Raw genomic sequence first — 14,353 nt, 5'->3', positions numbered from 1 at the left:
GCCTCGAACTCAGAAATCGGCCTGCCTCTGCCTCCCAAGTGCTGGGATTAAAGGCGTGCGCCACCACCACCTGGCTAGACTTTTGTTTTTTTAACATTAATTTATTTACTTTATGTATATGAGTACACTCTAGCTAGTTGTGAGCCACCATGTGGTTGCTGAGAATTGAACTCAAGACCTCTGGAAGATCAGTCAGTATTCTTAACTGCTCCAATGTAGGTAAGTGGAAGGCCTCTAATCCACTCACAGTCCTGCGCTCATTCTCATCACTTCCTGGGCTCTGCTCTTCCTTCCTGGGGCTGCTTATGTTCACTGCCCTCAGGCCGTCTTTGTTCTTTCACCGCCATCACTAGTTGCCTAGTTCATGTTCTTCTCTTCCCGTTCCTGGCTCCATTGTGCTGTCTTTTGGTTCAGATGATAAATCAGGGAGACAAACACTCTGGAAACTGACTGATATTTTGGGACCGTTTTAAGCTCCACTCCACAAACCTTTGTGTACTGTGTGTGCACGCTCATCTGCATGAGTTTGTGTGCAGCACAGTTGTCAGATGCTTATGGATGTCAGAAGGGGGCAGGAGAGGAACAGGAAGCACTCTGACCTGCTGAGTTGACTCTCCAGCTTCTATCTTCATTTTTATTCTCAGAATCATTGCCATCAGACTAAGACGTGCTCTTATCTGACGTAGGCCCCGGGTCATCAGGCCCAGGTAGTTCAACACACAAAAGTGTGGGTGACCCCAGATCAACAGCACTGCTGCCAAGCCACACCCCATCTTTAAGTGGCATCATAGAATCCCTGCAAGAGAGTTTAAAAAACCATTTTAATTATGTGGCTTTCTGAGACTTGTCATGTACCTCAGACTAGCCTCAGGTTCCTGATTGTCCCCTCTTCATATGCTTACTGCTTGGATTAAAGGTCAGTACTATGCCTTGCTGAGATTGTATTTTCAATTATAATTTTCCCTAACAAATCTTAGTCCTAGGTGTATTAGAATTTAACACAAGATCTGAAAATTACCAAGGAAAGTAAATATCACTTTTTTTAACAGACAAAGGTGCTGTGTGTTGGGAAGAATTAAGACTGGAGCCAGCTCATTCTGGTCTGGACCAGTGCCCTGAGCAGACCTTGGGTGCAAACTCCACAGCTAGTCCCACAACACCCAGAGGAAGATCCAGTCCCAGGTGCTCTAACACGCCATGATCACAGAATCATATGATCCCAGGATCATGGTCACACCAGGATCTCAGGGTCCCAGAGGTAGCTTGACTCTCAGGAGCTCTGACACACACAGGATCACAGGAAGGACAGGTTCATGTCAGATATAGCAGAGACAGGTAGCACTAGAGATAACCAGATGGCGGGAGGCAAGCGTAAGAACAGAACAACAGAAACCAAGGTTACTTGTTATCATCAGAACCCAGTTCTCCCATCATAGCAAGTCCTGGATACACTATCACACTGGAAAAGCAAGATTCAGATTTAAAATCACTTCTCATGATGGTGACAGAAGACTTTAAGAAAGACATAACTCCATTAATGAAAAACAAGAGAACACAGGTAAACAGATAGAACAAAAATCCCTTAAAGAATTACAAGGAAACACATCAAACAGGCAAAGGAAATGAACAAAAGATCTAAAAATGGAAATAGACACAATAAATTTAGAAAACCTAGAAAGAGATCAGGAGTCATAGATGCAAGCATCACCAACAGAATACAAGAGATATAAGAGAGATTCTCAGGTGCAAAAGAAACCATAGAAAACATTGACACAATAGTCAAAGAAAATGCAAAAAGCAAAAAGCTCCTAACCCAAAACACTGAGAAAATTCAGGACACAATGAGAAGATGAAACTTAAGGATAATAGGTATAGAAGAGAGCAAAGATTCCCAACTTAAAGGGCCAGTAAATATCTTCAACAAAATTACAGAAGAAAACTTCCCTAACCTAAAGAAAGAGATGCCCATAAACATACAAGAAGCCTACATAACATAATAATCAAAACACCAAATGCACTAAACAAAGAAAGAATATTAAAAGCAGTAAGGGAAAAAGGTCAAGTAACATATGAAGGCAGACCTATCAGAATTACACCAGACTTCTCACCAGAGACTATGAAAGCTGAAGATCCTGGGCAGATGTCATGCAGACCCTAAGAGAACATTAATGCCAGCTCAGGCTACTATACCCAGCAAAACTTTCAATTACCACAGATGGAGAAACCAAGATATTCCATGACAAAACCAAATTTATACAATATCTTTCCATAAATCCAGCCCCACAAAGGATAATAGGTGGAAAACACCAACACAAGGAAGGAAACTACACCCAAGAAAAAGCAAGAAAGTAATTTTTCAACAAACCCAAAAGAAGATAGCCACACAAACATAATTCCACCTCTACCAACAAAAATAACAGGAAGTAACAGAATCACTTTTCCTTAATATCTCTTAACATCAATGGACTCAATTCCCCAAAAAAGACATAGACTAACAGACTGGATACATAAACAGGACCCAGCATTTTGCTGCATAAAGGAAACACACCTCAGTAACAAAGACAGACACTACTTCAGAGTAAAAGGTTGGAAAACAATTTTCCAAGCAAATGGTCCCAAGAAACAAGCTGGAGTAGCCATTTTAATATCCAATAAAATCAACTTTCAACCAAAAGTTATAAAAAAAGATAAGGACACTTCATACTGGTCAAAGGAAAAATATACCAAGATGAACTCTCAATTCTAGACATCTACACTCCAAATGCAAAGGCACCCACATTCATAAAAGAAACTTTACTAAAGCTCAAACCACACATCATACCCCATACAATAATAGTGGAAGACTTCAACACCCCACTCTCAGCAATGGACAGATCATGGAAACAGAAACTAAACAGAGACACAGTGAAACCAACAAGTTATGAACCAAATGGATCTAAAAAATATTTATAGAACATTTCATTCTAAAGCAAAAGAATATACCTTCTTCTTAGCACCTTACAGTACCTTTTCCAAAATTGACTATATAATTGGTCACAAAACAGGTCTCAACAGATACAAGAAGATTGAAATAATCCCATTCAGCCTATCAGATCACCACAGACTAAGGCTGGTCTTAAATACCAACAAAAACAACAGAAAGCATACATACACATGGAAGCTGAACAACGTTCTACTCAGTGATAAGCTGGTCAAAGACGAAATAATTAAAGGCTTTTTAGAATTTAATGACAATAAAGTCACATTATACGAAAACTTATGGGACACAATGAAAGCAGTGGTAAGAGGAAAACTCATACCTAGTGTAAGCTTACACTAGCATCTTGACAACACACACCTGAAAGCTCTAGAACAAAAAGAAGCAAATACACCCAAGAGGAGTAGAAGGCAGGAAATAATCAAACTCAGGGCTGAAATCAACCAAATAGAAACAAAAAGAACTATACAAAGAATCAACAATACCAGGAGCTGGTTCTTTGAGAAAATCAACAAGATAGATAAACCCTTAGCCAGACTAACCAGAGGGCACAGAGACAATATCCAAATTAATAAAATCAGAAATGAAAAGGGAGACATAATAATGAGATATATCTTAAAATAATTATTCTGTTTGTTGAATTTTGTTTTTGTTTTTGTTTTTCAAGACAGGGTTTCTCTGTATAGCCCTGGCTGTCCTGGAGCTCACTCTGTAGACCACGTTGGCCTCGAACTCAGAAATCTGCCTGCCTCTGTCTCCCAAGTGCTGGGATTAAAGGCTTGCACCACCAAGCCCGGCTGTTTGTTAAATATTAATAGTTGAAAATATTAAAATCATGGTCTACAAACATCATGGAAATATTATTGATAATTTTTCTCACTGTGTTTGAAACTAGCATTTTCTTAATGTTTAACTTCAAAGAGTTTTTGCTATTTTGAAAAATTTAAAATATACTTACTGATAAAATCATTTCTTTCCTAGAAACACTGATAATCTTTTTTAAGTAAACTGATTGTTAGACAATGTACACAGATATATAATGTGTTTTAAATACTCTCTCATTATGTCAGGTGGTATCATATAAGGGCTTTTGACTATATTTCTTAATGATTTTTTTTTTTCAAGACAGGGTTTCTCTGTGTAACCCTGGCTGTCCTGGAACTCACTCTGTAGACCAGGCTGGCTTCGAACTCAGAAATCAGCCTGCCTCTGCCTCCCAAGAGCTGGGATTAAAGGCGTGTGCCACCACGCCCTGCCTTAATGATTCATTTTTAATATTTTATGCTCTTTTACTATGCTTAATTCCCAAAGAATATTTTGTATGTTTTGAAACAATTTAGTATTCAACATTAGATATAGGATCCTCAGTTATGGATAGTATTAGATATTCATTAATGACATTTTTACGGTATGAAAGGATATGAATATAAAAGTTGAACAAATTTTTTATATATTATTTGATTCTCAAATACTTAATATTATTAACATGTTTGATGTATAAAATGCATTTAATTAATAAAAAATTTAAGAAAAAAACTGGAGCCAGCAGTTCTAACCCTCATCTTAATGAAAAGGAGAGAAAGAAAACTGGCCAAGACCACACCTCTACCCCATGGGAATGGAGTTTGATCTTTCTTTCTTTTTGTAAAAAAATAATTTCTTTTTGTTTTATGTGCATTGGTGTTTTGCCTGCATGTGTGTCTGCATGAGGGTGTTGGATCCCCTGGAACTGGAGTTACAGAGAGTTTGAACTGATGTGAGGGTACTGGGAATTGAACCCTGGTCCTTTGAAAGAGCAGCGAGTGGTCTTAACCACTGAGCAATCTCCCCAGCCCTAGTGTGATCTTTCAAGCTAAGTGAAATGGCTTTCCTCCTGCTCCTCGTCTAGCAAATGTCTCATGTTATCAAAATCTGTTATATTGCCTCATTTTCTTCCTGGCTGTTTTCTGGCACCGAGTCTTCGTTCATGTCCATGGCTTTTATCTCTGGATTATACTCCTGTAATCCTGCTGCTTCAACAAATTTTGACAAAGTCAAGGAATCAGACTTTACTCCACTATGCCCTTTTTGCTCTAAGAATAAGCCAAGATTGTCCCTGTAGGGAAGGCTGATGCTGCGGTTGAACAGCGGCTCTTCGATGCCCAGCAGCACCCGGGTATGGTACGATATTGCCTGAAATAAAAGGAATATTTTTAGTGGGACTAACTTGAAAATATGAGGAAATCAAAGCTTAATTCTGTTTCCCATGTCCCTTGAATACTAATTACTTAAATTATTTCAATGAGAGAACAAAGCGATAAGAAAGCTTTAATAGGCTTACAAAATGGCCTTAGGAAACTAAATTCTTAAGTGCTGCATCCTCTTGAGTGATGGGACAGCATGTGTGAGTCACTCCCAGCTTCTATTTATGTAACATTTTGGGGAAAAACATGAGTAGGGACAAATTGATTATTGTCAAAATTCAGAGAATAGGGAAGGGCCAGCAGTGATGGGGACCCGGCTGTTTGAATTCAAGGAAACTGATTTATATGATTCTTTGGGGGTAGGTACACACCTTTAAGCATTTATTAATATTCACAGAATCACACAGAACAGAGAATGACTTTACTGCATGAAACTGCAAAAAGTCTAGTGTTAGGCCAATAGGCTGGACTACAGATGAGGACCATTACAAACTTACGGTGTAACCACTCTGAAGTGGTAAGGAGGAGAGAGGCTAACATGGGTTCCTCTATCTTTTGAGAGTAAAGCTTCATAAGTCCTAGGGACAAAGCCAAGTGTATACAAACATTGTACTTTATCTGGTAAAATTGTCTCTTAAAAAGGCATATGCTTATTGAAAGAGCCATGTTTCTCACTGTCTTAGAAAGTTACAAACAGGACTTGGGTCCGTGGCACTAGGGACTCCACGTGCTTGTGTCCTCATTCTTGCCAACGCTAAGCCTGCCAATGTCAGCCAGTGGGCCTGGCCGATGAGCCTATAAGAGGTGGATGAGTGGCCCCAGAGCATGCTGTAATGGTGGAGGAGGATGGCTGGGCAAAGTGGGCCCACCCAGGTTAAGAATAGGCCCAGGAGCATTCAATGGGATGGTCTTGAAACTCTATACCCTGGTCCTCACCCTGGGTGTTCCTAGCAGGAAGGACCCTAAATTCAGAGAGTGGCACCATGAAGAGCATTGATTGACATTGGCGGTGGCACGGTCCTCTCAGATTATGTGCCTGCCACACACTCTCACTGCCAGGCACCCAGAGCACCTTCATGAAATCAGGGGCCTGGAAGAGCAGGAAACGTCCAGGTACACTAGATGGTCTTCAGCCGAGTGTACCACCAGAGGATGTGCTTGGGCCTACACAGGCACTTTCAGCCTTCCCAGTTTTTGTGCAGCATATACCTGCTAATGATGGTATTCCTGCCTATAATGAATTGAACTGGTATCCAATACAAATGCTACATCTAAAGAATTTTAAGGAGGCTGTGATATTGTATGGCTTTCACTTTCTGTTTTCTTTTTTCTTTTTAATATTTATTTATTTATTTATTTAATGTATATGAGTACACTGTTGCTGTCTTCAGATACACCAGAAGAGGGCATCAGATCCCATTACAGATGGTTGTGAGCCACCATGTGGTTGCTGGGAATTGAACTCAGGACCTCTAGAAGAGCAGTCAGTGCTCTTAACTGCTGAGCCATCTCTCCAGCCCGGCTTGCACTCTCAATTTGTTAAAGAAATGTTAAATACTTGGGCTACACAGAATAGGGTAGCCCCCCCGACCCCCCAAGATTGGAAAGGATTGGCATCAGCTCTTCTAGAAGCTGGACAACAATAATAGTGGTTGTCGTGGTAGGGGCACAAAGCCACAAAAAATACAACAGAATATAGTGAGGGGGATACATTTTACTAAAGACCAACTGTTCGGTGAAGGGCATTATACTGATTTACAAGAGCAAATCCCATCCAATGATGGTGTAATTGAATAACGTCGTGTTGCAGCTTTAAAAGCCTGGCATTTGGTTGAGGAGCCAGGTTAAAATCTACCTAATTTACGAAAGTAATACAGGGACCTGCAGAAGCATTTACCAAATTCTTACAGAGACTGGGTTTAGCTGTAAATAGAGCTATATCAGACCTGAAACCAGACAGTCATTGATAAAAATATTGGCCTTTGAAAACACAAATACAGAATATTAAGAGAGCAACCAGACCACTGAAAGCATGAGGAGTCCAATAGATGAATGGATAGGAGAGAGAACTGATATTGGTTTTCAGGAACATCATGCTAATATAGGGCAAGCTATAAGTTAGAAGTCTTAGAAATCAAAATACCCGATGCTTTAATTGTGGTGAATTTAGCCATTTACAAAAACATTGTAAGGCTAGAAGATTCAGAGCTTAAAATAGCAGGTCCATTAACTCTAGAGAACACGGTATTCATAGACAGAACAGGCAGGTTCCAGCTGTTATGAACAACAAAGGTTTCCAGGGAGGCAGAGGCAGGTGGATTTCTGAGTTTGAGGCCAGCCTGGTCTATAGAGTGAGTTCCAGGATACCCAGGGCTTTACAGAGAAACCCTGTCTCGAAAAACCACAAGAGAGAGAGAGAGAGAAAGAGAGAGAGAGAGAGAGAGAGAGGAGGGAGGGAGGGAGGGATGAGGGGAGGGGGGAGGGGGAGGGAGGGAGAGAGAGAGAGGAAGAAAGAGAGAAAGGGCAAACATTAGCTAAAGGATTGCTGGTCCAAGAGGGACGTACAAGGGTAACCTCTTGTCTAATAAACAGGGGGGACCGTTAGCTCAAGGCCCTGCAATAAACAACACTATCTTCCTTTGGTCAGCCAGATAGTACTAAGCTGGCAAGAAAATGAAAGTTAAGTATTTCTGATCTCATACATGCTACAGAAGGGAGTGTAGCTTTGGATCTGGCCACAGATACACCTTTTACCCTATTCCCAAAAGTTGAATGTTACAAGTTAACTACTGGTGTGTATGGTCTTTTACCCTCAGGAACAGTGGGAATAATCTTGGGAAGTAGTGGGCTAACTTCTCAAGGACTTATTGTGCAACCCAGTATAGTAGATGGGGATAGCAAGGAAGAAGTTGGAATCGTGGCGTATGTGAGAGAGGAAATGCAAATTGATGCAGGAGAAAGAAGTGCTCAACTGTTGTTTCCATACATTAAGGACAAGAGCATTCCAGTAGAAAAGACAGGAGTTTTTGGGAGTACTGGAAAATGTGTGTTCTGGCAAACAATGGTTAATGATCAGAGATTCACATTAATAGTGCAAATGAATGGAGGTGGTAGACATAGGAGCTGATATTAGTACACTTTCCTCAAAGTCTCATAATCCAGATTGGCCACTTCAGAAGGTATACACACAATTTATAGGAATTGGAAAATTATCAGGAATAAGACAATGTGTCCAATGGATTATCTGTGTGGCACCAGAGGGACAAACAGGGAAGTTGAAACCTTATGTGGGTGACATACTCATAAGTTTATGGGGAAGTGATCTTTTATAACAATGTGGTATGCAAATTAATATTCCTGTAATTTCAGGGACAGCAAATCAGGAAATTAAGTGTGATATGGCAGCAAAGTAGGTGAAGTACAGATGCTATAACGTAAGTACTAAATGGGTATCAAAGGCATCAAACGTTACTGAGAGCTCTGGAAGAGAGATTACTTTGGGACAGCAAGGTCAAGAACAGCTCCTGTGGAGATGAGGAAGAATGGGTCCTAAAGCAGGATTCAAGGGAGAGGAACTTAGCAAAGATCTCCAGTAGAGGAAGCATGCACCAGTAGGCTATTAATTAGGCTGGGAGTTAGACCTGGCAAGCTGGAGGAGACTCAGGTGGAAGAGTGGTAGGTGCCAGGAAAGAATGGTGGTTGGAGCAAACTTATGGATGGCCTGGAATCCTAAACCAAGGGTTGGGGCTATCTTGCACCAGGGAGATAAGAGAGGGTTTCTTAATAGTGTGTAAGGAGCTGGGCAGCGATGGAGCGTGCCTTTAATACCAGCACTTGGGAGGCAGAGGCAGGTGGATTTCTGAGTTTGAGGCCAGCCTGGTCTACACAAAGAAACCCTGTCTCGAAAAAAACAGCAGCAGCAACAACAAAACAAACAAACAAACAAACAAAAAACCTAAAAACCAAAAAACAGTGTGTAAGTAGGGCTGGTGAGATGGCTCACCCAGTAAGAGCACCGACTGCTCTTGAGTTCAAATTCCACATGGTCCATCCATAATGAGATCCGACACCCTCTTTTGGTGCTTCTAAAGACAACTACAGTGTATTTATTTATAATAATAATAAATAAATCTTTGGGCCTGAGCAAGTGGGGTCTACTGAGGGAGTGGGGCCGATCGGAGTGAGCAGAGGTCCTAAAAGTCAATTCAAAAAACAGTGTGTAGGTAGTTGGAAACCAAGACCTAAAAACAGAACCCTTGAGTCCTGCAGGCTTGCTAAGAAAGGCTAAAGGCAGGAAGGCAGGAAGTTACTGCCTATGAGGCAGTAAAACATTAGACAGTGCAAGTGCTACAGGAAGGAGTGGCCACAGTGAGTCTGAGGGATGAGCGTATGACAGAATGGACCAGAACAGGGAAGATGGGGCAGGCAGCAAGTAGCACTGTCACAGCACTTAGCACAAGGAAACATTGTACACAACTCACCTTCATATCTTCAAAATCAGTTATTCCCATCTGAGGCAGGTTGGAGCAGTTTACATGGATGAGTTTTCGACCACTGATGAAGTTTTCAGTAAAACAGTTCTGTCAATGCAAGCACATCTCTTAAACATGTATTATGGCAACTGGAAGCAAAGAGGGACAAACGCACATTTTTTGCTAATTTATTTAATTTTTTTTATAGAAGCGCTGGGTTAAATTTCAGGCTGTGGCTTCAATCTGCTTTTGCATGTTGTATGACTTTTTTTCTTCCTGAAACAATGACTTTGTGTGTGTGTGTGTGTGTGTGTGTGTGTGTGTCAAAGCAGGGTGGAGGAAAGTTGTCACTCTGTGTTCCAGCTGAGCTGGAACTCAGTTTATAACACAGGCAGGCCTCCAACCCCTAGTCTGTCTCTGTCTCCTGAGTCCTAGCATTACAAAGACATTTTTAAATACAGAAGGTACAAAAGGTTTCAGATCCTGTTTTGTGACAACCTAATGCCATAGTCAGCATTGATAAATTCAGAAGAGCATACGTTTTTGTTGTTGTTGTTGATAAAACCAATATGGGCAGATAGCTTATATGCATTAATACTCCTTTTGTTTTTTCAAGACAGGGTTTCTCTGTATATCCCTGGATGTCCTGGAACTCATGATACATATTTGGGCAGACAGCTAAAAACAATATAAATTTAGGGTGAGGGCATTGCCACTGAGACATCTTGACAAAAGGACAGAAAGGCCTGATTTTGAGTAAAATATATTAAAACTATAGATTTCTATGCAAAGAGGACTCTATACATTTTTTTTTACTTCTATACACAGAACAAAGATAATTATAATAATTGGGATGAATAGGAAAATCAAATATAACTTTTTCTTCTAAAATACTATCTATATATCTCAGTTATAGACTGAACATGTCCTTTTTTTTTTTTTTTTTTTGGTTTTTTGGACAGGGTTTCTCTGTGTAGCCCTGGCCCTGGCTGTCCTGGAACTCACTCTGTAGACCAGGCTGGTCTCAAACTCAGAAATCTGCCTGCCTCTGTCTCCCAAGTGCTGGGATTAAAGGCGTGCGCCACCACTGCCTGGCACATGTCCGTTTAATATGTGCTAATGCAGTAGGTCCAATCTTCACTATCACACACACAAGACAGAAAAAGACACACATAATCAAAACTGACTTCCCCACAGTCTAGGACTTCTCTGTTAGAGGCAAGAGAACATGTCAGAATAGAGAAAAATGGGATGGAAGCTTGTGACTTCAAACACATTGCTTTTGTCTATACCTTGTATTGAGGGAATCCTAGATCACTGATCCAGTCCGCAACCCTTTCTGGGCTCCAGGTAAGATGCTCAAACTCTGGGCTAAGACTTAGCTTGGATTCTTTACATCCTAATAGCTCCACCTCCTGGGGTAAAACTATCGACTCCCTCAGTTTTGTCTGAGACTCTGAAGCAGGAAAAACTGAGAACAGTTCATTCATATCAGCCTGAAGATCTTCGAGGAATTCGTGGGTTTCGTAAACTGTACTCATTGATAATACACTTTCTCTGGGAGATCCGACTATAATCTCATTTTTAATCTTGGCGGGTTTTTTTTCTGGCAGCTTTGTGTGATAGTCAGAGAATGCTAGCTCTTCTTTGTCTACAGGATGCTTAGGTTTGCTTGACTCTGGTCTGTCTTCCCTGGGAAGTTCTCTCTCCTCTCCTGGCTTGGGCTTTTTTGGTAATTCTAGATTTTTCTCGGTTGGGTCTGGCTGTGACTTCTCTTGAATGTCTGGTTTAGTTATCTGCGGTGGCTTGTCACCAGTTTCCTCAGTTGACGTTATTAGTTTCTCCTTCGGAAATTCTGGCTCAGTCTGTGTTCGTAGCACTGGGTCCTTCTTACTTAGCTCTATTAATGGGTCCTTTAATTTAGACTCTACAGTTGATCTTCTCTGCTTGTGCTTTTGAGCTGAGAGTTTCCTGTCCCCTAATGGTTCTGGAACTTTCTCCTTAATTGACTCTTCTTGTGTCTCCTCTTGGACATCTGGTTTTATCTCTTCTAGTAGTTCTATAGTAATCTTTTCTAGCAAATCTGGAAAATTTTCATCAAAAGAGCTTTTTTGTGCTTTCTTTGAAGCTTTTAATGTCCTCTTTTCTGATAGTTCTAGACGTGCTTCATCAATTGATCTTCTTGATTCTTCGACAGAATCCTCCAGTGGGACTGAGGCTTTCTTTTTAATTGACAGTCTTTGTTTCTTGTTTGGGAATTTCATCTGCTCAGGCTGCTCTGTGGACTTGACTTGAAGCTCCTCTGGAGATTTGAGATCTGCTTCCTCAGTAGACTTTCTTAGCTTCCGGTCTGGGAACTTCGGTTTAGTCACCTCAGATGGCTCTGTACCTTTAACTGACTCTTTTCGTTTCTTTTCCGATTTGGTCATCTTGGATGGACGTCGATCTTCCTCTTCAACTGATTGTCTTTGTTTCTCACTTCGAAAATCTGGTGTCTTCTGCTCTGGATTTACTTTTGTTGGTAGCTGTGTACCTGTTCTTGTAGGTGGTTCTTTGAGTCCACCTACTGAAACGTCTGATGGTTGTAGGTCTGGCACCTTATGCATTTTATCTACGGGCACCTCCAAATCTTTCTTGCGTGTCCTGGTTGGCTCTAGCAGCACATTTCCTACATTTCCTGGGTCTTGGTCTGTAAGCTCAGAGCTTACCTCAAACATGGTGTCTGCTTTAGCATTATGTAATTTACCAGATTTAGTTCTTCTAGGCTGCAGACTCAGACTCTCATCGGGGTCAGAAGTATAATCTTCTGGGACTTCAGACATCAGTCGACGCGCCCAAGGTCCCCTAGCAACCTCAACTTCCGACAGCGTCTCTATGGATACCACGATTTCCGGCGGTGCTTTCCGGACTCTTCCCGAGATTTTGTCGATCCTTACAAGTGCCGACCGTAAGGACAGGCGACCCAAAGCACGCAGTAGCCTCCCCGCCCCCGCCCTTCTCGCGTGTCAGGCCAGAACTGCTCCTCTGCCGCCTAGCCGCTCCTTCCGGCCCTTGGCTCCGCTCGGCTCCGCTCGGCTCTCCTCCGCCGCGCTCGCCTTCGCCTTCGGCTGTTTCCGGAGCCGCAAGCGGCGAGCTGCGGAGCCGCTCCCCGCGCGGGCTGCAGATGTCGGACAGGCAGCAGCAAGCAGCTGAGGGGCCGGCCTTCTGGAGTCCCGCAGCTCGCCGAGGGTCTGCGGGCGGCGTCGGGGACGGACTGGGAGTGGAGGAGAGGCAGGCGGCCACCTCAGGTACGCAAGGCCCGGGCGCTGGAAGGGTGGGTGCCCCTCGGCTCTGGGCCGCGCACCTCGGGCGACCAGTGTCCCCACCGCCGCGGGGGCCACGGCCGCGCTCGAGGCCGTTTTCTACTCCGTCTGGAAATGCCCTGGTTCCAGTCCCGCTTCCTTTCTCGGCGCACCCGGGTTGGCAGTCCGGCTCCTTCCGCCGCGCCTCTTTGGCGTCAGTCGGGGTCCGCATCCCACCTCCATTCCCGCGGCTCTCACTCCCGCCTCGGTCTTTGGCTCCCCGCGAGACCCCACCTCTATCCCCCTACGCTGGCCTTTCCGCGCGCTCCTTGCCGGCGTGTGCCGGGGCGCCCGCCCTCCTAGCTCAGAACCCCGCTTTGCCCTGGCGTAGCCCCCCACCCCCTCCACGCCCAGCCGCCGTCCCTTGCATCCTTCAGAGTGGGAGAGATGGAAAGCAGTCAGAATAAGGGAGGCTTTGAGGTCTCGAAGGAGCCTTGTAGTGAAGCTGCAGTCGAAATTTTGGTAATCTCTCTCTTTCTCTTTCTCCGAGACCCACTCTCCTCTTGCTTGGGCCAGTGTCTCCATTTCAAACCACACAAGTTCTTTCGTGTGAATTTACTTAAGTGTCCAAAGGCTAAATAAAGGCACAGTCTATCACGCAATCACCTTTCTGCCTTGTGAGCACCCCAGGGGCGTGGGACTAAAAGGATACTTTAGAGAGGAGAGATCTGGTCTCACTAAAGTAGCAAGTGGCTGGTTTTCGAGATCTCAACGTAGATATCATACCATACCGTACTGAGGCACCCGCTATGGATCCCGGATGCTTCCTTGGAATGTGAATCCTCACTTTTAGTGACCTTGGACAATTGGTTTAACTTCTCTAAACATGTCTGAGTTTCCTCTTTTATAAGATGTGGGTACTAAAAGTTCCTGTGCCTTACAGCATCGGTGGGAGGATTGTGAGCCACTATGACTAAAAAGTACTTGATGGGAAACCCAAGATGCCCACTGTACAAAGCATTTGTCCAGGAGGAGATTAAAGTCTGATTTAGTGCAGCTAAATTACTAGAAAAGGTGTTCCTGGTTGTATCTTTCTATAACATAGTGGCTTTTCTACATGCCCCTGGTGTATGAAGCTGCACGAGCACCTCCCCCTACGCCCAGCTGTGAATCACTGAGCTCTTGCTGGTGACTATATTTTTATTGAAAACATCCTAACATATTTTGTCTTTTCTACTTTTTAAGTTTTTGTGTGTGTGTGTGTGTGTGTGTGTTCTGTGGTAAACCATGCTAACATATATTATGGTAATAGAAATTCTAATTAGGGTGGGATGTAACTCAGTGGTAGAGTTCATATGTGAGGCCCTGGGTTAGGCCCTAGTGCTACCAAGAAAGAAAAGGGGAAAAAAGCTAAGTGTGCTTTTTTTTTTTTTTTTTTTT

General features: G+C 42.8%; 2 protein-coding genes across 3 annotated transcripts in view; one reads left to right on the top strand and one right to left on the bottom strand.

Annotated features, from left to right (window-relative positions):
- Positions 1-438: 438 nt before the first annotated feature.
- On the bottom strand, positions 439-12,486 carry Samd15 (sterile alpha motif domain containing 15). The gene is made up of 4 exons (XM_031357268.1): positions 10,925-12,486; positions 9,642-9,740; positions 4,901-5,149; positions 439-796 (listed from the first exon to the last, which is right to left on the bottom strand). Exons 1-4 carry the CDS (start codon positions 12,452-12,454, stop codon positions 776-778), a joined length of 1,899 nt encoding a protein of 632 aa, XP_031213128.1. The 5' UTR covers positions 12,455-12,486; the 3' UTR covers positions 439-775.
- Positions 12,487-12,660: 174 nt separating this feature from the next.
- Tmed8 (transmembrane p24 trafficking protein family member 8) overlaps positions 12,661-14,353 on the top strand; it is a 34,437-nt gene continuing 32,744 nt past the window's right edge. Inside the window, exon 1 of one of the 2 annotated variants that reach the window (XM_031357269.1) lies at positions 12,661-12,919. In XM_031357269.1, coding sequence (XP_031213129.1) covers positions 12,796-12,919 — 124 coding nt within the window. In that variant the 5' untranslated portion in view covers positions 12,661-12,795. The remainder of the gene's footprint in view (positions 12,920-14,353) is intronic. The other variant, XM_031357270.1, reaches the window with a different exon arrangement.

This window comes from Mastomys coucha, unplaced genomic scaffold (assembly GCF_008632895.1).
Source record: "Mastomys coucha isolate ucsf_1 unplaced genomic scaffold, UCSF_Mcou_1 pScaffold6, whole genome shotgun sequence".
NCBI classification, from domain to species: Eukaryota; Metazoa; Chordata; class Mammalia; order Rodentia; family Muridae; genus Mastomys; species Mastomys coucha.
The sequence above is the reverse complement of the archived record's forward strand: the minus strand, read 5'-3'. Positions and strand labels throughout refer to the sequence as shown.